This window comes from Corvus kubaryi, unplaced genomic scaffold, assembly GCF_017639235.1.
Source record: "Corvus kubaryi isolate FWS band 111438036 unplaced genomic scaffold, C.kubaryi_AGA036_p1.0 74, whole genome shotgun sequence".
Classification (NCBI taxonomy): Eukaryota; Metazoa; Chordata; class Aves; order Passeriformes; family Corvidae; genus Corvus; species Corvus kubaryi.
The window spans coordinates 13709036-13729813 of NW_024582061.1; the positions used below are offsets into that span (position 1 = coordinate 13709036).

At 43.1% G+C, this 20778-nt stretch overlaps 1 protein-coding gene across 4 annotated transcripts in view; it reads right to left on the reverse strand.

The window, feature by feature from the left end:
• Nucleotides 1–303: 303 nt before the first annotated feature.
• Nucleotides 304–20778, reverse strand: part of LARGE1 (LARGE xylosyl- and glucuronyltransferase 1) — a 265931-nt gene continuing 245456 nt past the window's right edge. For all 4 annotated transcript variants that reach the window (XM_042051231.1, XM_042051230.1, XM_042051233.1 and 1 more), the window contains 4 exons: nt 19997–20275; nt 13071–13217; nt 7797–7992; nt 304–3458 (listed from right to left, as the gene is read on the reverse strand). In XM_042051231.1, the coding sequence (XP_041907165.1) occupies nt 3261–3458; nt 7797–7992; nt 13071–13217; nt 19997–20275 (820 nt within the window). In that variant the 3' untranslated portion in view covers nt 304–3260. The remainder of the gene's footprint in view (nt 3459–7796; nt 7993–13070; nt 13218–19996; nt 20276–20778) is intronic.

Consider the following 20778-nt stretch of genomic DNA (forward strand, 5'->3'; position numbering starts at 1 on the left):
GGTACCCCTTGGATGAATGGAAGACAAAGACAAGGAAATGTTGCTATGACTAAATGGGAAATTTTGTAAGTTATTCAGGCCAAATAGGAAACCTTCAGAGAATGGAAATAAAACTGTGTAAAGCTGAAAGGAAAGTATGTAATAGTTAAGATGGAGTTTGAGGACGCTAAGAGGGAATCTGAAGAGTAAACAGTAGGAAGTTAAAAGTGAAAATGAACATTTGCTCAGTACACCAAAAGCAGAAAGTGGAGATAACCGGCAGGCCACCCCAAACAAGTAGAAGAAACAATTAAAGACAGTAAGGACATTGCCAAGAATCTAAATGATTTATTTGCATCAGTCTTCACCGAGAGGGTGCTGGAGTGGTATCTAAATGAGAGACTCACACTTTCCAAATATCAAAGATAAGGAGAGGTCATAGATTGAAGACTCAAGAGAGAAGTTGGTGGAACAAATCAATAAATCAAAGGCAATAAGTCACCAAGTTTATCTGCTATTTCTGGAAGATTTCAGGAGGAAACTGAGAATTAAGTAACAAAGTTCCTAGCAAATACTTACTACAGCAGAGGACTGGAAGACAGTCAGTGTTATAACTGAGTCAGGGATTTTTTTTGTTGTTGGTGGTGGATTTTTTCACGGTGTTGGAGGAGCCCTGGCAGTTACAGACAGATGAGTAATCCTAACTTGCTATCAGGTAAATTGTTTGAAATGTGCTAAAAACCCCCAAGCCCCACACCTCTCGAATTATGAAGCACAAACATGACATGACAGATACAAGTCAGTACAGTGTCTATAAGGACCAAAAAAGGGACTCTGTGTACCTACTACCAATCTCTGAGCTGGTTACACCAGCCAGCACACCTAAGCCTACCCAGGAGGTCCCAAGACTCACTGTATAGTCAGGCAAGTAGCAAATTATTACCTCCCTGCTTCCCCATCCTCATCATGTGACCACTGAGAAGAGAATCATGAGGAGAATGCTGATAATGGTACAGCCAAATAATGTACAGGTTATGCTGCTGTAGGGCAATCCAGCCCATCCTTGGGCAACGCTGTTAAGCCAAGGGGAAATGTACATCTGGAAATGAAAATCTTTAACACATATGGAGCATAATGGTGGCCACACTGAAGTTCTGACTGGAGATTTTATGTAGGTACGATGAGTGTCAGCCTCTCTTAGGTCAGCTTTTGGGATCTTTCTGCACACTAATTAATCAACAGTCTCTGTGCTGCAGGGTTCTTCTCATTCTCAATCAGCACAGTGACCTGTGCCTTTAATGGTAATACAGGACCTGGGGAGTTAAGACTTTGATGTTTTTAAAAGAATGTATCTTAGCCAGAACTGAGCACTAATTTCACTTCTTCCCAGCTCTCTCCAGCTTTTTATGTAAATCTTTACATAAAGCCATTAAGAAGAAAAAAAAAAGCTCTTTGGAAAATTATGCAGTGATATATTCTTATGCAGCCAACACTCCCAGGGGAAAAAGTGAAAACTACACACAGCCTCCCGCCCCTTTTTATTTCTTGTCAAAGATATTGCCTTTTTTGGCTTTTCTTATATATACACAGAATGATGAACTGATATTTGTAGTTTAAATGTCTGGTTTAACTGCGTGGTTTCCACCGTAACAGAAAGCTCTCACAAAATGTCAGGTTAGAAATAAAACCAAGCTCTAGAGGGATGAGGTGGGGAGGAAAGTAGAAGGTCCAGTGGCTGAAAAACAAAATGGAAAAACGTGAGCAGAACACAATGTAGATCCATTTCCCAGCTCAGGCAGTGGTATTGGTACACGGGGTTGCTTGGGGTTTGGGGTAGGGAGACAGACACATTTCTCACTGAGTTGTTTCTGCTTTCTCTATTAACATTGCAACAGAAATTACAAATAGCCCTGCAAGGGGTAGTGCACCTCATCTCTTCCTCCCATGTAAACACAACATTAATATTGAAGATAAAGAAAATGGCAAAAAGTCCAGTGTCTTGTTTTCTGCATTTTGCTTGTTAGGTTCCTGTTCGCCCTCCAGCGAACTCCTGTGTGTACCGATGCTGTGAACTTGACCAGTCCACGTTCAAGCAAACACTCACTCAGATTCCCAACATATTCTTTTCTCCCCGTCCAATGGGGAGTTTATTCCTAACAGTTCTGCTCCTTTTAATTATAAACTCCTTTAACGAAGTAGTTCTGAGACCTTGCAGCAGGCAGCAGGAGAGCACCAAGGACGCTAGTTGCCTTTTTACTAGTTTATATTCCCTGTTCAGCAAAGAAGTCCACTTAAAGCCTAAGGCCCAGTGCCTTCACGGATGGGCAGCACTGAAATGAGCCTACAAATCAGTATTCCCCTGGTACAATGTGCCTTATAGGTAAAATCCAATTCTTGCCTAAAAAAGATAAAGAGTTAGAGCTGGGCCCTTTATCTTATGAGACACATGTGAACAAGTTGCTCTGATGAAAACAGACCTTAAACCGACAAGTTTTGTTCACTTTCTGGCAGAGCTACTGATCTTCTTCACTGGACCACCAAACTGAAGATGGCAAAGAAACACAAGGGAGATATTTCCTTGGCAAGGAAAGGAGCAGCATTTAGGAGTGGGGCAAAGGCAGGATGGGATATAGGGGATTTTCCTGATAAAACAATTAATTTGAGAATAAAAGACCAACCGATATCATGTATACAACTGAATCAGTAACACACCTTCTCAGGAGTGCAGTATTGTATAAGCGTCCCCTGTGTTTTCAAGGCTAATTCAGACCTTTGGCTCATCCTGCATTAACAAGGTCATCCATGTTAACAGGGCCCCTGTGAAAGTTCACAGGTGAAAGTTCCCTTTTAGAGTAGTGCAGATTTGAAATTCACAGGACAGCGACCCGAAGATCTTCCTTTACAGATAAAAAGCATGTCAAATTATTAAATAGCAACATGAAATCCTATATTCTGAAGGTCTGTCTGTGCTCTGCAGTCAAGAGAGCGGAGTGCAATCCCAGCCCCTGCCCAGTCCCCACCTTCGGTGGCTTGGAGGGCGCCCGGCCGGCCCCACTCGCAAACACCTCACGAATGCTAAAGCTGACAGGCCTGGGGTAGTCAGGGAAGGGATGAATGAGCATAGTCCGAAGACATGTCACTTCAAATTTCTACTGTTAGAACTGCCAAGTATGATATAAAACCAGAAAGTATTTCTCAGTTTGGAGTTTGAAGACCGGGCCCCAGACGCTGAGCGGCTCTTGCCTCGGTGTCCCTGTTGGCCACACACGGGCTCCATGGTGCTAACTGTTGTTCTCGGCCGTGAGATATTTGAGGGCTGCGAAGCCGTAGTGGCGCGACATGTCCTGCTGGAACTCCTCCTTGAGCGTCTTGAGACAGATGCGGTATTGCTTGTTGGAGCGGAACTTGGTGATGTCGAAGCTGGGCGCGTGCGGCATGTGGATCATGTAGGCGTTGGGCAGCACCGTGAACTCGTACTCCTGTGGGACAAAGACAGGGCTGTGAGGCGGATCCCAGCCCTCCTGCACCTCCACAGTCAAACGTGCTCCACCATGTAACAGCACAGTTTGTGTCTCAGGAACAACAAACCCATCAGGGATCTCAAATAAGCTGCCTTTTTCTTTCAAGCAGCTTTTTCTTGGTTTTGTGAAAGATCTACTTTCTCTTTTTGAAAAATCATAGAATTGTTTGGGTTGGAAGGCACCTTTAAAGATAATCTAGACCAACCTCCCTGCAGCGAGCAGGGACATCTTCAACTAGATCAAGTTGTCAGATCCCTATCCAACCTCACTTTGCGTGTTTTCCAGGGATGGGGCATCCACCACCCCTCTGGATAACTCCCCCAGTGTTTTACTATCCTCATGGTAAAAAAACCCAACCGTTTTAAAATATTTTACTCCACATAAGCCAAATAATGGGGAAATGGTACCAAAGGCACGCCTGAAGCCATGTCTGCCACACAGATTCTTCAGCAGTGTGCTTGCAACAACACAGCTGTGACTACACAGCGTAAGTCTCAAGTGTCCATGCAAAAACACGGCTTTGCCCCTACAAATTATCTTGCTTGGGATCCTGGAATAAGCCACATTTACAAAGGCAAAACTGCACGGCATATGTTGCTTTACCTATAGACTAATATACTTACAGAGAGAAAACTGTCCAAAACTATTTATAAACCTGAAATAAGGGGAGAATATGATATCATTTATAGGCGATGTGTGAAAATGAAGCTGCTAATTCCATATGCTTTGAGATGGTTTTACGCAAATTAAGATCTCCTTCACAAAGTTTGAGATACTGTGCTAACTCTCCTCCTCCTGTAAAACCACTTCACTAATTCTGTTTGTATCTGACCAAGTTCTTTGACAATTTTTTTTGTTAAAAAAATGATGGCTACTTGAAGTCTCAATTATTCCTGTTAGATTCTTTCAATTTTTATAGGTAAGTGTATGATCATTAGAGCAAAGCCAGAAAAAGCCTGATTCCTATTACAAGCTGAAAGTTCATTAGTGTAGGATATGCAACAAACAGGTATCTTCTGCAAGGAACTGGGTAAGGAATGTGAACCTCATTATTCTGTAGCCAAGCATTCCTTTTTTCATATGGAATTTCAAAAAACCTGAGTTGTATTGGATGCAAATTACAAAGAAACTTTGAAGCCTCCACAGGAAAATTTCCTATTTTCTCACACAGTTTCTGTCTACAGCTGCTGCTGGCGTTACAGGAAGAGGTGCCTAACTTCCCCTGGTTTGCCAGGTCCTGTCACTTGTAGATTTAGGAGTCTGTGCAGAGACAAAGAGTATCTGCAGCAGAGGCAGAATACTTCTAAATATTTCAGTAGGGAAAGAGATTTATGGGGAAAAAACACACTTGTGTTTGTGCTGGTAAACCTGAGTGTTTCACCTGCAAGTCTTTTTTTACCTAACCACCTGTGATGAAGCCAGAGGAGACTGAAAGCTGCTGGGTTACAATGCTACCAGAAAACAAATATTTGAGCTATAGAGCCAAAAATGAAGCCAATTAGGATGGACAAGAAATGAACAGGGGCAATGTGGAACCATTTTGCAACTCAGGCAGCGGTACTGGTGAGCCCAAAGTATAGTTCAGGCTGCAGTGCCTCCCCAGAGACACCCATGAAGCAGCAGCATGTGCTGGATAGCTGAGTGCAGATGCAGCTCCTTCCTCCTTATGAGTGCCTGTTCCCTGACAGTGCTAAAGTGGTAAATCTTTGTGCCAATTTACAGTGTTGTCATACATGGGAAGGGGGTCCTCTGAGCTTCTGTCTGGAGTGAAAAATGTACAGCAAGAGGAAAATGGTCTGATGCTCACAGGCAGAATTTGTTTAGCTGGAAGATGCTTAGGACTAATGGGGAACCAAATGCAAAAACAAAGGCTGGCACCATGGAGTGAGGAGAGCTATAAACTACAAACTACAGAAAATGTCTCCAAGAGACCTTAAAACTACGGGCTGGAGCTGCAGAGGAAGATGCATCCCCCTCATACAATCTTTTCTTTGTTCTCTGTTTGCATCTCAAGTCGGTAATATTGCAGGTCAGGGACTGCCTACACTCTGCAGCACAAACTGTAGAGCACAGCAGCATTCCCATCCCTCTGAACGGCCTTCAGGCACAAAAAGTCTTAAAAAAAATTGTGATTCTGCCGCTAATAATCCCCTTTGAAATATACTGGGCTAGGGTCCTGGAAAATGGGATGCTCATGGTCTAGTTCCATAGTCACTGGAAAAGTAGGGAAAGGTTTCCTAATGACCTCTCCCTACGACATGGAAACTTTTGTTGAGAAGGCAATGCACCTCTGTTCCCACCTGCTGCATGACCAATTCTTTAGATGGAGACTGGCATTATCTGTGTATTTGCACAGCATCCAGCTCAGCGGACGCCCGCATGCTCCCAGCACCACAGTGACGATTATCTCCATGCCATGTCCTGCTCTGAGGGACAGTAGTGGCACAGCTCTTGGAAAGGGGTCTGCAACAGACCTCTCGACAGACTCTGCAGTTGTGAGGAGCAGTGAAATAACTGAGAAGCTGCTCTGCCTGCTGGTAATGAAGCCAGCCCAGCAGCTGGCAGCAACCTGATCTGTGCACACCCCAAAGCACAGGAATGCCACAGGGGAAGTAGCTGTGCCATCCCATGTCTCCTCCAGGCTCATTTTGTGGGAGAACCTGCCAATATCCATGCTGCTACAGAGGAAAATGAAACTTCTTTTGAATGTGATAATGTATTCAAGGCTGGAAGAGCAAGAAAAACAATTTTCTAGAGTTAATTCCAACCTAATGGTCATTTAAAATAATTGTGCTATGATCAACATTGAAAAATGTTTCCATTTCCCATGTGTGAATCTCTGTGCTGGGCAGATACCTCTGAACAGAAGAGTTAAATCCTGAGTGCTACATAAGAGCTGCCACTGGGAACATAAGCCTTGTTACCCATATTAACAAATAATAAACCATTATCCTGGCACTCTCCACAACTGATGGTTAATTGATTAGTGCTTGGAAAATGCACTGGAAAATTACAGTGCTATAACAGAGCACCGGATTATTAACATTAATATAACGGATACTTTTTTTCTAGTCTGTAATAATTTTTTCTCAACACAAGTAGGTACAAATTCGTTGGGAATGCCCTCGGCAAACAGAGGGCAAACAGCGGCTGCCAGCCCAAGGTGACCATGTGGTTTTGTAAGCAGAGGCAGAAAATATTCCTCCCATAAATGCCTGCACACAAATACACTGTAGGCCACACCCCAGAGACACAGTCTCCCACTAACTTGCTCTCAGCCTTGCGCTGCTGTGTTTCACATAAGCTGGTAAGACTTGAGCAGAGAAGGATCCTCTGTGTTCTGGATTCACAGCAGAAGCTATCACAGGAGGATACAGATCATCAAAACCTATTTTTCTGGTTAGCATGATATGCTACTAGTTCAAACACTGGGTTTGAAACCAAACTGAAAAAAACTACAACAAACCCAAACTAAAAAGAAATGCCATGACCCAGACCTTGCTGATTAGGACAGTGGGTAGCTCCCCATCCAAGAACAGCAGGGCGATGCAAATCCTGCCATTTCAGTGAGCAGCAGCATTGGGCTCCCATGGAGCCATAGTCACTGCCAGCCTCAAAGATCTAGCTTGGCAGGAAGGACCTTGGCAACTCTGAGAGCTCTGGTGCCAGTCTGGGACTCCTGAGCTTTCTCTGCATCCTTATTCTCATAAATTCTGCCCAGCAGCTTCATCCCAAGTCACAGATCCAAGAAGCAGGTAGCCCAAGGTTCAAGTACCTGGATCATTTAGGGTCTGCTCCACAGCCCCAGACTTTGGAAATGTAAAGACTTTGGCTTTGTAGAAATGTGCTGTAAATCCCAGCCAGAAATTAAAGATGCTTGCCTTGAATTCAACTCAAGATTGGTTTTCAAATTCTAAATTAGCATTCGGGACTCATAAACCTCTATTTAACTGAAAAAAATCCAGCAAGGTCTACACGCTCCCTAATAAGTGATGGGATTGGCAACAACTGCTGCAGTGCTCTGGTCAGGAGGTGAGCAGTACAGGGTTGTGCCTCTGCAAAACAATGAATTTCTTAGAACTGACAAATAAATTAACTCAGACTTGGGTTCTTCATTTAATACTTGACAAGCATTCAACTGAGTGTTCCCAACTGAAGAAGCACTCATTAAGGAGCTCAGCAAGGCCAGATGAACACTCTGGTGATACAAAGCACGACACCTTCGTACAGGACACAGATCTCGTAACAACCCTGCTGCAGAGCCCTGGGTGAGATACTCGCGTGTCATCTCCTCACCTGTGCATCCAGTTCCATGATGTGAGCTACTTTGTTCCAGCCAAATCCAACAAAGCGCCTGTCATACTCCGGGCAGTCCTTCCTCACGACGACGTATGGCTCAAAGTCTGCTTCCCACTCCACGCGGTAGGGGGTGGTGGCTGTTCGCCACTTGGCAAAATTTGTTGGCGCGTGCCCTTTCGTCCAGACGTGGTACCTGAAACAGATATAAACGGCAGGGATGTGGGGAGGCAATTAGATAGAAAACATCCTGGCGAGGCAACAAAATATTACCTGCTAGATGAAATGTTCAAAAATAAGGACATGAGGTTACAGCTCACATCATCATTTTCAGGATGATGCCTGCCGTTGGAGGCAATTTCTAGAACTATTTCCAGCACGCCTCCCAGAGCTCAATGCTTAAACACACCTAGTTGGTGAAGGATAGTGTGAAGACAGTACCTCATGCTAATGTGCGAAACAATTACACAGTACCCTGTCAGTTCATCTGCACTGCAAGTGCTGTGTCTTATTCCTAGCAACCAAGCAGCTGCATCGGTTGGTGCTCTAAAATTGGTGTGGAAATCTGCAGCTCAGACAAGGTCCTTAAAATTAGCTATTTCCCCACCATGGTGATATTCACGATCTGTTTTATAGGCAATTTTGTAATTTGCATGAGAGACACCTGCAGCTCTGGATAGATGTTCCGTTTTATTAATTACAGTTATTACTACGGCAGGAACCAAGATGCATAATTACCTTAATAAGTACAATATTACATAAAGGCTTTCTGCTATAAATTCTACATTGTGGGAAGTACTCCTGTGATCCTCAGAAACATAATCAATTTGATTTACAGAAAAAGATCCTTTTATATTTTGTTAATCTTGTTTAGGTCACAGCAGGTCTCTTCCTAGCACAGCTTGAATGCACCCCATTAGTGCCAGGGTCAATGACTCTCTCGCCCACTTATTTTACCACTTCTCCAAAAATCAATGAGACAAGCTCTTTCTGCAGATTCACAGATTAATTAACGAACCAAAGGCATAGCAGGTATCTGTATTACAACGCTGAGATAGATATGCAGCAGAAGGGACAAAACCAATGTCCTGCCAATTTGTAAAGTAAGGTACATTGAATTCAGAGGGATGACTCACATGCTGAAAGTGAAGGGATTTGAGCATCAAATATTGCAAAATTACAACATGACGTAATGTTTCCATCCCAGAAATTCTCATAACATTCTAAGCCACTGCTAAAAACAGGAATATAAAATCATAGCCTAGGAGTTTTCATTTGGACATATTTGTATGGCTTGTAACAGCAGAATCAGAGGTGTTCAGCTTTCCTGACTCCCTGTTCAGGGCAGTGCAGGAAGACTGAATTATTAGGATGGCACTAGGGTCACAAGTAATGTACGGTCCTTTGTATGCTGCACTTCAAAACTGTAAACAGGTTGCATCACTTTCAGGTATCTCGCCTGGGGACCAGGAAAAACAAAACCCTTCTGTATTAAAAAAACTGGCAGTGAAATAATTCTCCAGAGATTATTAGAAAGCAGTGCCAGATTCACAAAGATGCTTATAATCCTTAATGCCCTTTGGAATCATCACCAAAAATCTATCCCTATTCTTGGCCTCTTTTGGAGATGAGTGGCTAACCTACCCAGTCACTAGTGTGCAGCTATCTATGCTGGAAAAAAAAAACTCCAGCAGTCACAATATGGGGTTTAAAATTATATAGGATTGTGGAAGGTGCTGTATCTTCTAAAATCCTACCTCCGGCATTTTGAAATTAATTATGCTAATAATAATAATGACTGCTAAACACTTATGAAGTGATTTGTATCTTCAAAGCCCCATACAAACTTTGGTAAATTGAGAGATTCCTGAAGAGAAACAGCCAAATGCTGCTGTTATTTTAGTAACACTCTCCCACTGATTTAAACAGGGGTAACAGGATACTAACCATAAAAAGAATTCAATTTCTTTCCACCCTTTTTGGAGATAGCAGTGTAAGCACCTATAGCAGCTCAAGTATAACCTCTGTGAGTCAAGAGAGCAAACTAGCAAGGAAAAATAAGTAATTGGGAAGAGACAATTAAGGGAAAATATGGAACTGGGATTGCAGGGACAAAACAAAGCGGAAAGGAAGGAGTAGACTTGATTGTACAAAACTGAGTAACAAGAGATTATTTACTTGCCTCTTCAGAGTGATTGATGTGAGTGGAAGGAAAGAGAAAGGCAAAAGGACGGCTACGGTCTGGACAAAGAGGTAAATGAGTACAGGATGCTCAAATGAGGTGTGCACACAGTAGTGCCAGAAGAGTAATTAGACTGAAAACAAGACTTGTGCGAGGATTATCGGATTACATACATATCTGTACATACAGTATATATGGGTTCACACACAGATAATCTGCTGGAACTAGGTCTTGGTCAATGGCTAATTACACAAACTGTACTGCAAAGAAAGATAAGCAGGCACCACTATGGTGCCTCCACTATGGACGTGGAGGTCCATAGAGAGGAAGCTCCCATTAAAGGACGAGTCATTTCCAACAGACTTTACTATCGGTGATGCAGTTGTGAGAAGAGGCTCACTGTGTATACTGGTCTTCCATCTCACAGGACAAATGAATAAATGTAATTTTCTGCTCAGGCCCTTTTCACTCAAGACATAAATACACACTGAATTTTAAGGCCACACTCAATCTGACTGAGTCCCTGGAGAACTTTGCGAAAATTGTGAACAACATATTTTTCACTACACTGGCTATTTTGACAAATCCAAACCAAGTAATTCAATCTCCCTAAAATCACAACGAGTTTCTTTCCCACGGTTCATGGAAAACAACTGGAACACACCACATGCCTTCCTCCTCCACTTTGGATCCAATGTTTCATTTTATTTGTGTTACTGATCGCTTTTATTTTAAATAAAATGTCAAAACTATAGCAAACTTTGCTAAAGCTAGCAAAATGAAGTAGTTATTCTTCTCAGAGTGTTCTTCCTCCTGGCCTTGTCCCCCTAAGCTTCCTGCTTCAGTGAGAAAGACGATTTGGTGAAGGAAGAACTTTCCCAGTTCTGTTCTCAGATGCTTAAACATTTTGCTGGATTGTGGATGCAATCAGTTAATTACTTAATCAGTTGTTGCTTTTTATGTTTTCTCAATATGATGATGCGGTTTCTCCTGTGCCTGGATGTGTGTGGGCAATACATTTGTGGCTCATCAGCTCTTACCCAGGCCCTGAGCAGGCACATCCTCAGCAGCACACACCCAGCCACCAGCTGCCAAGGGAGCCAGCAAGCCAGCACAGAGCCCCCGCTGTGGCAGAGGGTTTCACACAGCACACCTTGCCAGCCACAGATGCTCACTTGTCTTCTCTTTTCTTCTGCTGGTGACTGAGGGATGTAATTGAGAGCCGTTGTGTACTTCTTAGCTGCCCAGAGGTAAAAAAGGTCACCATTTCGAAAAGAGGTGACAAAAGCAATTTCAGTGAGGGAAAGATTGGAATCTATGGTGTGGTGTGAGGGAGTGGGATGCTGCAGGCACTCTCAGCAATCACTGTCACAGCAGTCCTCCCCAGCTCACTCCCACCTGCTCAGCGTCAAATTGCAGCGTTATTAAAGCACCTTGAAGGTGCAAGTGGAAATTCTCAGCCCAGATCGCAGCTGCTTTGTGGCTGTTGATAGATTTGAGCAACGAAATGAGCCAAAACAAACAAATTGTAAAATGTATCCTACATTAATACGTACACCACTTACAGACTGCATGTCCTTCAATTCTTATTTAACCTTGCTTTGGAAAAACTCCCACTGACGTTGAAGACATTTTTGCCTGAGTGAGACTTGAGAAAGGATTTGCAAATCCAGCTGTGTACATAACACACCAACATGCTGTATAGCTTGAAGATGAAATCTGGAGTGGAAGGCCACCACTGTGCAGCTGAATACTGGTGGAATGCAACATCTGAAAATCCTGAGGGTGTCATTTTCCACCAGAAGGACTTGTTCTCTAAACTACGGGAGAGACAACTATTTTCTACCAACAGATGTCTTGTTAATTTTTATGTCTTTTGACTGTTAAAGAATGATGGCAGAGGGAAAGGTGCTTGCTCTATCAGTATCCTCAAGTAATTTTCCAGAGGCATGCCTCTCTCCGTCGCCTCAAGTTTCTATTTAAGGCAGTCACTGGCAGAATTCTGACACTGGTCAGAATTATGTTTTCCAGACTCAGTCATGTCTGCTATGACATGTGCATGCAACCATATGAGGGAAGGGTGGCTGCTGCAACAAGAGAGATGTGTAATATAGGGAATGGGAAAAGTGTGAGGAAAGCTCTAAAGTAAGAGAAGGATGGGAGAGGTATGATATTGAGCTCCTCCAGCCATGGATAATGCCTAGCTTTTTCATGGCTTTTATCTCTAGATCTCAAAATACCACAAAAAGGAGAGGTGAACATTGTTACCTGTATTTCAGAGATGGAGAACAGAGATGTAAGAAAGCAAAGTGATTCGTGTAGCACCTCTCAGCAGGGCAGCAGTGGAGCTGAGAAGAGAACGCAGGTCTCCTAAGCCCCCTCTCTGTGCAACATCATAAGGCCATATTGTACTCTTCCCATCACTGAGATGCTTTACAAATGTCTGCTAATCAGACCTTACCACACATACCCAAGAGATGGCTAACCCCTGGTAGCTGCATTTTAAAACTGAAGAGTCTGGCAGGTAATAGAAGTGACTTGTTCACAGCCACAAAAGGAGTCTGCTTCAGAGAGGAGCTCCAAATTTAGGTGTTCTCTGCTTCTTAGCCTCTAGTCAGAGTACTCTCTTACCTCTGCATGGAGGAACTCTAGGTATTTAAGCAGCTGTTTCACACTTTAAAAGAGCATAAGACAAGCCTGCATTTGTTTTTCCAGTAAGGAAGAGAACCAATGAGCAGAGATACATTGCTTTTAGTCACATAATAAGACACAGCTACCCAGACAGTATTTGGCAGCCAAAAAGTAAATTACACGCACTTGAGTGTAACGGTCATGCTGATTTTGAAGCACAATAAAAAAATGATGAAAATAAAACAAATTTGATTTAACAAGTGAAGTCCTTCAGTAGAGGACTGTAATATGAGATAAAATGCTGAGCTTACAGACAGAATATATCCATGTGATTCTGTTCACTGCCTCTCTATGAAAAGGGAAAAAAATTCCAAAAAGTTTCTTAATGCAGCTGACAGTGAGAGAGAAGAACATAAAAAAACAGAGATAATGACCACAGGCTCAAGAGTACTTTCCATTACCTGAATGTAAAGAGGGTTCCCATGTCCAACATAGATAACAGCTCTGCTTTTGACTTGGGGAAGGAGAGGCGGTAGCGTAGAGTCTCAAAGGCAGGTACAATCAGAGCTTTCTTGGTGTTAGCTAGGTCTAGCTGGATGACAGACTTCCTGGCAAAGAGAAACAACAAACAAAAGCAGGAAAATTTTCAACTGAACAAATCACCGGGCTTTTCAAAATAAAGTGCAGAAAATGGGCAGTTAGATACTGCAAATATAACTATGGCCCATATCTTTTCCTACAGGTGCTTCAAATTTTCTTCTCTTTTTGGTCCGCTGCTCTAAGAGCAGGGAGAGGAACAGAATTCCTAATGGGCCTGTGTGTCTGACTGATCAATGCTGCCCTGACAGAGAGTGTTGGCAGCAGAGAAGAGCTGTACACTGGATGGACTGGGACACCTCTCTTTTTCCTTCCTTGCGCTGCAAGTTGTCCAGTGCAGAGACTGTTTCGGTGCGTGCGTGTGTGTGCACAAACGCATTTCACACAGCAGGGCTCTTTTCCAGGAAGGGGCCTTGGGACGACTGTTGCAGCAGAGGAGCAGCTCAGCAACCTCTCATCCTGCCTGCCAGAGGTGTTCAGCCTATTATTTCCTAACAAACTAAAACTCAAAGAAAAAGAAGTTACTTTTCCATCCCCCAACTGAATCTTACTATGCCTGTCATTAGAAATAACTCTGTCTCAATTTTCCTTTCATTATCTCCATATTTCATACCAGAAATATGTCTCTCTCTCCCTGTCAAAGTCAGTTCCCCTTAACAGGATTCACTGTCCTGACTTTTATGTTACTGCAACAAGCAATCAAGGACAATGTTGACAAGCAGCAAACTCTCTACAGCCTTTTAAGTTGAAGGAATTGGGATCACTGTCCTAATAACAGAAGGACGAAACAAACCATTTTTCTAGGCCCAGAATACCTAGAATTCATTTATACTGCTGTCAGAGAAAAAGAACACGAGCATGACTACTTAATGAAATCTGAATTTTAGGGAATTCATACCACCCTATAGGCCTGTTCTATAAAAAGCAATCTGTTCTCAGCTCCTTACTGCAAAGTTTGCATTGTTTGAAGAGCCCCTGACACATTCCAGTTAACTTTTCACAACTGAAGGATTCTAACAGCATCTTATCATAATTGGTTTTGTACTTTCTTCACTAGCTTCTCCCTCACCATCACTAAAGGCCAAGATACCTGTACGTCAATAGATGACTCCTTCACAATCAGCATTTGTGACCTTCCAGAGTTGTTCAGCAGTGCCAGCAGTGCCAGTCTCTATGATGCTTTTAAATGTTCCTTCCCTTTCACACTTCTCTGAGAGCAGGGGATACTAATATAGTTTCTTTTCCAAAATCGAAGGCTTTCTGGTCTCTGTGCAATCTATCAGCCTTGAGCAGTACAGCTTTGGGGATTCAGTTCTAGGAAGGAGCAGGTAACATTTGTAGTGATGCTCATCCTTTGGGCTCTGCAAGGAAACAGCAGCTTCCATTTATGGCTGTTACTATAACTTTGTTTTATGGAGAGCTCAAAAGGCCCAGGCAAAATTCAGGGCCTTGCTGTGCTTGGCACTGTCCAAGAGTAGGAAACAATCCTGCCCACCAAAGTTTACAGTCTGAAGCTGACCAAAGCTGAAGCAGGCACAGCTATCAAGCACAAGTAGCAGCAGAAACTGTCAGACAGAGCAACCTGTGTTGAAACTAGTGTTGAACGTGACTTCTCTAAGATATGGGATATAATCATAAAAATGCTGTTGATACGAGCAATCCTTTCTGCACACTCCCTTGCTGTTCTCATCACCTGCAAATTTCGTACAGTTGTCAATGCCTGGCAACTATTGGAAGGAATAAATGATAGTACCTTCATGAAGAAATCAAAAGGCAGAGGGAACAAACCGATAGAAGAGCTTGAAATCACTTGCACTGTCAAAGGTCAAAATGAAAAGTGAGGTAAGTGAAGAGAAACAGAGGCCTGGAAACCGGATGCTTGAAGTGCATACAGTCAAACACAAAGTACTGGTGGGGATACTTCCAAAGTGAAATAAAGTAGCAGGGTATTCTCTGCAGAAATATTTTCAAGAGACATGTGAGCATCTGAGGTGCATGTTAGTGTGGTGGGTTGACCTTGGCTGGACACCAAATGCCCACCAAGCCACTCTCAGCACTCCTTCTCTGCTGGATAGGGGAGAGAAAATAAGATGGGAAACAACTCATATGTTGCAATAGGGCAGTTTACTAAAGCAAAACTCAAAGGTTGAGTGTGCACCAACAAAGAGAAGAATAAAACATTTTATTTTCTCCTTCCCATCAAGTGATGTCTGGCCACTTCCAGGAAAGTTGGGCTTCAGCACATGTAGTGGCTGCTCCAGAAGGCAAACATTCTAAATAACCAGTGCCCTGCCTTCCTCCTCCTTTTTTTAGCTGTTATATCTGAGCTGACATCATATGGCATGGATTTTCCCTCTACTCAGTTTGGCTCAGCTGTATTAGTTGTGCCCCCTCCCAAGATCTTGCCCACTCCCACATGGGGGGCACACTGATGGAGAGACAGCGCTGATGCTGTGCCAGCACTGCTCAGCAGCAGCCAGAACACTGGGGTGTTACCAACACCTTTCCAGCTACCAATGCAAAGCACAGCACTGTGGGGGATGCTGTGGGGAAAGGAACTCCTGCTCAGCCCCAACCAGCACAGGTGGTAAGGTCAAAGCGGAGGGGCTCTCCAAAGCAGAGCTGGGAGTTGAGACACGCTCAGACAAGAAGCCCAGCAGCACTGATCTCTGAGTAGAATCACCTGCCCTTGATGTGGACTTGGTGACATACACGACTGATGCAAAGGGAAGAAGGAATCAGTGCTGACATCCAGATGTTGAACCTGAGTGACAAAGGACAAGAGAGGCCATTTAAACTGTGATAATGGCAGGGAGGACTTGGTAGAGAAAAAAATGCCTTCCATTTTCTTCTGATAGCTTGGCTGGTGGTCTGTTCCTTGGACAAACAGCTGAAAATCTAACTTGTTCCCACAGGAAGCAAATCTACCTTCTCATTTTCTATGGGGTGACTTTTTCTCCTGTTTTGAGTGGAAGTGCTATTTGCTGGTTGACTGGTTCTGTTACACTTTAGGAATAGAAATATTTTCACTGTTGGTGTTGCCAGATATGCAGATCACAATGTAGGGAATATGTTTCTGTATTTTGCAAGCTAGCACTGGGTAAACCATGTAGCACTATCCTTATGAGGGCTGTTTTCTGGATTCAGTATCCACCTTCTTTTTCTGTCCTTTTCCCCCAAGCCCCAAAACAAGGATTTATGACTATGAAGAGCTCTCTTTGTGCTAGTGTTGTCCAGGAAACCATTTCCCAGGTACCTTTGTGTTCAGATCCGATGTGTGTCATTCTGACACACTGAAGGTTGGGTTAAATTTTAAATCTAATCAACCGTATTTTTCACAAAGCAGTGAAGAAATGAATCTTAAATCACAGGAGTCTCCTCACGGGTTGAATGAACTCCAGCATGTTGATATCAATCTTCTCATCTGCATAGTTCTTTTCAAAAATTAACACAGAATTCTCATCCTCATGGAAGTAGATACTAATATCATTCCCACTTCTGGAGGATAGAGAAGCTCTGACACAGAAAAGTCAGCAACCTAATCCTAAAGCACTGCATTCAGTAAGTAAAAGAAAAAAAAGAAGAGTCCATTAACTCAAATTTGCTTCCACCATCAGGACTCGGTAAGTGGTTGGTTGGAGGTAACAAATATGGCAATCACTGAGCTTGTGGTAAGAACTGGAGAGTTGTCAGCCCACTGTCAAATTCATTAGAATGCTCTTCTCTGCAAAAGCAATGAATTCATAGACTATAAAGGCAACCAACAAAAAAACCCCAATAGGCATAATCTGAACTATCTCCCTTGCTGAGATGCTGAAAAATAAGCAGAACTACTGCACAGTGTTGTAGGGGACAGGTATAAAACCTGTGGATGGAGACTGGATGCCGGGTCCCACTTCATGCTCAATGTGTCACTGGAAGCCAAGGGCACTTTTCACACAAATGTGTCAGGAAAGAACTTCAGTGCTAGCTGTGACACCTGTAGATGAGCAGCCTGTCTGGCTGTTTTATGTTAGAAGTCACTGTAGGATGACCCAAACACCTTACCTGCAGCAACTAAAAGGAGCCTTTACCTTTGGGGCAATGACAAGACAACCTTAATAACTACAGTAAACAGGAAATCTTAGCATGATACATTTCTTTCCTTTTGTACTTCACAGAAGACTAAGGCAGGACTAAAAGGATGTTTAATGCAGATAAAAACCCTGAAATGGTTTTACTTAGCAGCTGTGAAAAAGCTCAATTAATGCAAATCTAAGTGCAAAGCAACAGATAAATAAAGGGATAGGTAACCACTAGATCCATCAGCTTCTCCTTCAAAACTGTTGTAACCTTCCACGTATGACACCTCCAAAATATGTTGAAAATATTTTTCAAAATTCCTTTCTTTCTGAGAATACATTATCTGCAGAGACACAATATGTAGTATATGTAAATCAGCAAACTTTCATTGAGAGGGACTTGCCTGGCTTATCCTGTACAAAGTGATGCCTGAAATACCACACTATCTCTGTTTGTTTATGGTTGTTCTATCTGAGGAAATGAGGATGAAAATGTTTTATGTCTCTCTAACAAACAATTGCTGCCATTCAGACAGATAGCACTAATCAGCTGTTTGCAGAGGCAGTGGGAACAGTCAATGCAGAAAGACACAGGGTATCCATATTTAAAATAATCTCACCTCCCTGCTACTTTGCTTAGAAAAATCATTACTGAAAAAGCAACAAAAGCCTCTAGTCCACGTGCAAAAAAAAAAAAAAAAAAATCCAATAATTTTTTAAAGAGCTGGTAGTAGCAGATTAGCAACTTCAATATTCCCAGGCAAGAGAGACTCACAGTCAGAGCTAAGGTGGTATGGGCCTTAAAGAAGGCTGGCAGAGTGACACAAAGTCTCAGATGCAACAGCTCTCAGAGAGAATCTCTTTTTTCTCCTGAAGCATCACCAATGGTGGCAGCATGGTGCATTTAGTTCTGTAACACAATATCGCCCTATGAGAATTATTTCTGTGGTTGTAGTATCTCAAGTAAATGGTGGTACTTCATTCTGTCTTCTCTCCCTTTCATTGCTGGCTCCCATCTGTGCACTGTGAAGCAGCATGGAAGAACAAGTTCCTTTTTTAGCACTAAATGCCTGTATCAACAGCTGCCATCCTTACTGTGTCCAGCACCGATCTGAAGAAATGTACCAGTATGCAACACTGACACAGAAGAAGAGAGGAATGAAGAACAATTCTTCCTCCATGTATCTAGAGACAGCTAACGTGTGCAATGGACAGAATAATTCTGGAGTGCTCATAGCACAAGCTGAAAAGCCTTCAACAAAGTAAGAGGGAAACAAGCTGACACAGCATGCTAATACTTCAATGATACAACTTTGAAATTCAGCATCTTGAAAGCCATAGAATGCTTTGGGTTGGAAGGCACCTCAAAAGGTCACCTAGTCCATCCTCCCTGCAGTGAGCAGGGACATCTTCAACTAGATCAGGTTGCTCAGAGCCTCATCCAGCCTGACCTTGAATGTTTGCAGGGATGGGGTACCCACCACCTGTCTGGGCAACCTATACCAGTACTTTGCCACCCTCATGGCAAAAAAATTACTCCTTGTGCATCATCTAAATCTACCCTCTTTTAGTTTAAAACCACTCCCCCTTGTCCTATCTCAACAGGTCCTGCCAAAAAAGTTCGCCCCCATCTTTTTTATAAGCCCCCTTTATGTACTGGAAAGCCATTAACAAGGTCTCCCTGGAGCCTTCACTTCTCCAGGCTGAACACCCTCAACTCTCTCATCCCTTCCTCATAGGAGAGGTACTGCACCCCTCTTCATACTAAATTTGGCCCTGTACACGTCTTACTGAGTTAAGCCTGAAACAAAGAAACTCCTCCATAAGTTTATGATACCAGAAGGCATATTTTCCTTTACATTCCAAAGCCCCAGGTTTATGAACTGACAGGGAACACCTACAGGCAGGCCCTCACTGGAACACTTCGATCAACTTTTACCAAATTAGAACAGAGATGAAAAGCAAAACTGGTCAGGATAAAGGAACTGACATCCTCCTGTCTGGCCACAGGGTGTCCTCCTTGCTCTATGCTTTGGCCTCAGATGACCAGCCTCTGCAGGGGAAAAAGGTCTTCATTAAAAAAAAGCCCAATTAATGGATCAGAAGTCTGTAGTTTGCTCAGCCCAACCTGCTCACATGCAGTATGATACAATACACATTGATGTTACTCCTCCCAGTTTCCTTAGAACAATTATTTTGCCTTGACAGGCGCTGGCACTGCAGTCATATTTTTGAGCTGGTTAGACTCATCACCCTCTTTTCAAGATAAGGAACTGGTTTAAGAATGTGTCACACAGACAACAAGTTCAGTAATGCTCTGCATGTTTTTCCGTCACGGACATTAAGAACCAGAAGTGTTTAGAGAAACTGCCTGGTTCACATCTCTGCTAATGAACGATGCTCTTGGACATTTAATAATACTTAACCCAGTTCAACTTTCAAATTGGCTCTCCTGCTGCGTTGAGGGGATTATTCTAATGGCTATCGAGGCTCACATTCAGACCTGGGTTTTTTCTTTCATAACCATTTTGCTTTACTTTCCAGTTACAGTCCCTTCTTCTACTCCAAAAGCTCTTGTGCCTTGCTGGGCATTGTAACACCTCAAATATTTATAAGCTGCCGTTTCCAGATCTGCTCAAACTGCTTTGTTTTGGGAGTATGTGAGAAGAGTGGGGTGTGGAGAGGCTCAAATCACAGGTGACAGTGGGAATTCCCTCACAGTCCATTACCTGAGGTACTCGTAGAGTCCATACATGGGCAGGAAGTCGATGTCAGACAGAAACATGTATGGTGTGCTGATGTGCTTCATGGCCACATTCCTGAGCAGGTTCACAGGGTAGAACTGCCCCTCCTTGTACACGATGTGGTAACCAACATTGTGGCGGCTCATCAGGACTTCTGAGCCCTGAGCGTAGCGAAGGAATTGCTGGGCTTCTGCATCGGAAAGGTACAGTGCCAGGCTGATGGGACCTTCCCAGTGCTTGCAGATGGCTTCAAGCATCTGGAGCCTGAAAGAGGAAGGGTGAGAGTAAGAAAAAGCTATTTCCCTGTCTGGGGCTCTGTGCCTGGGTTCACCTGATCAAATGCAGGTATCTTTCTCTAAGTGAGACAGATTGGGGATACTTTATATGCAGTGGAAAGCAGTAAATATTTCGACAGCATAATTCATTATTTAAGATGATAATTTGAGGTCTCCTTCTGGACAGATGGACTGCACCCTGGATATACCTATTTCACTAAAACCACTGCAGCCTAAGATGGCCCTAGATCAGATATACACATCCACAACTCAGATACCTAAAGCACCATCATTTTCTGTCTAAAGCTTTGATGCTGCAGGAAAACCCACATGGATAACAGGACTTATCTGATGGGAGCTTTGAGCAGTTGCAGGGATCTGTCCATGTGGATCTACTTACAGGACAGGAGGCTCATAAACTTCAGCAGTGTCTAGTGCCCAATTCACATTCCAGGTCAAGCTATTCCCACAAAGTAACACACTACAGTGCTC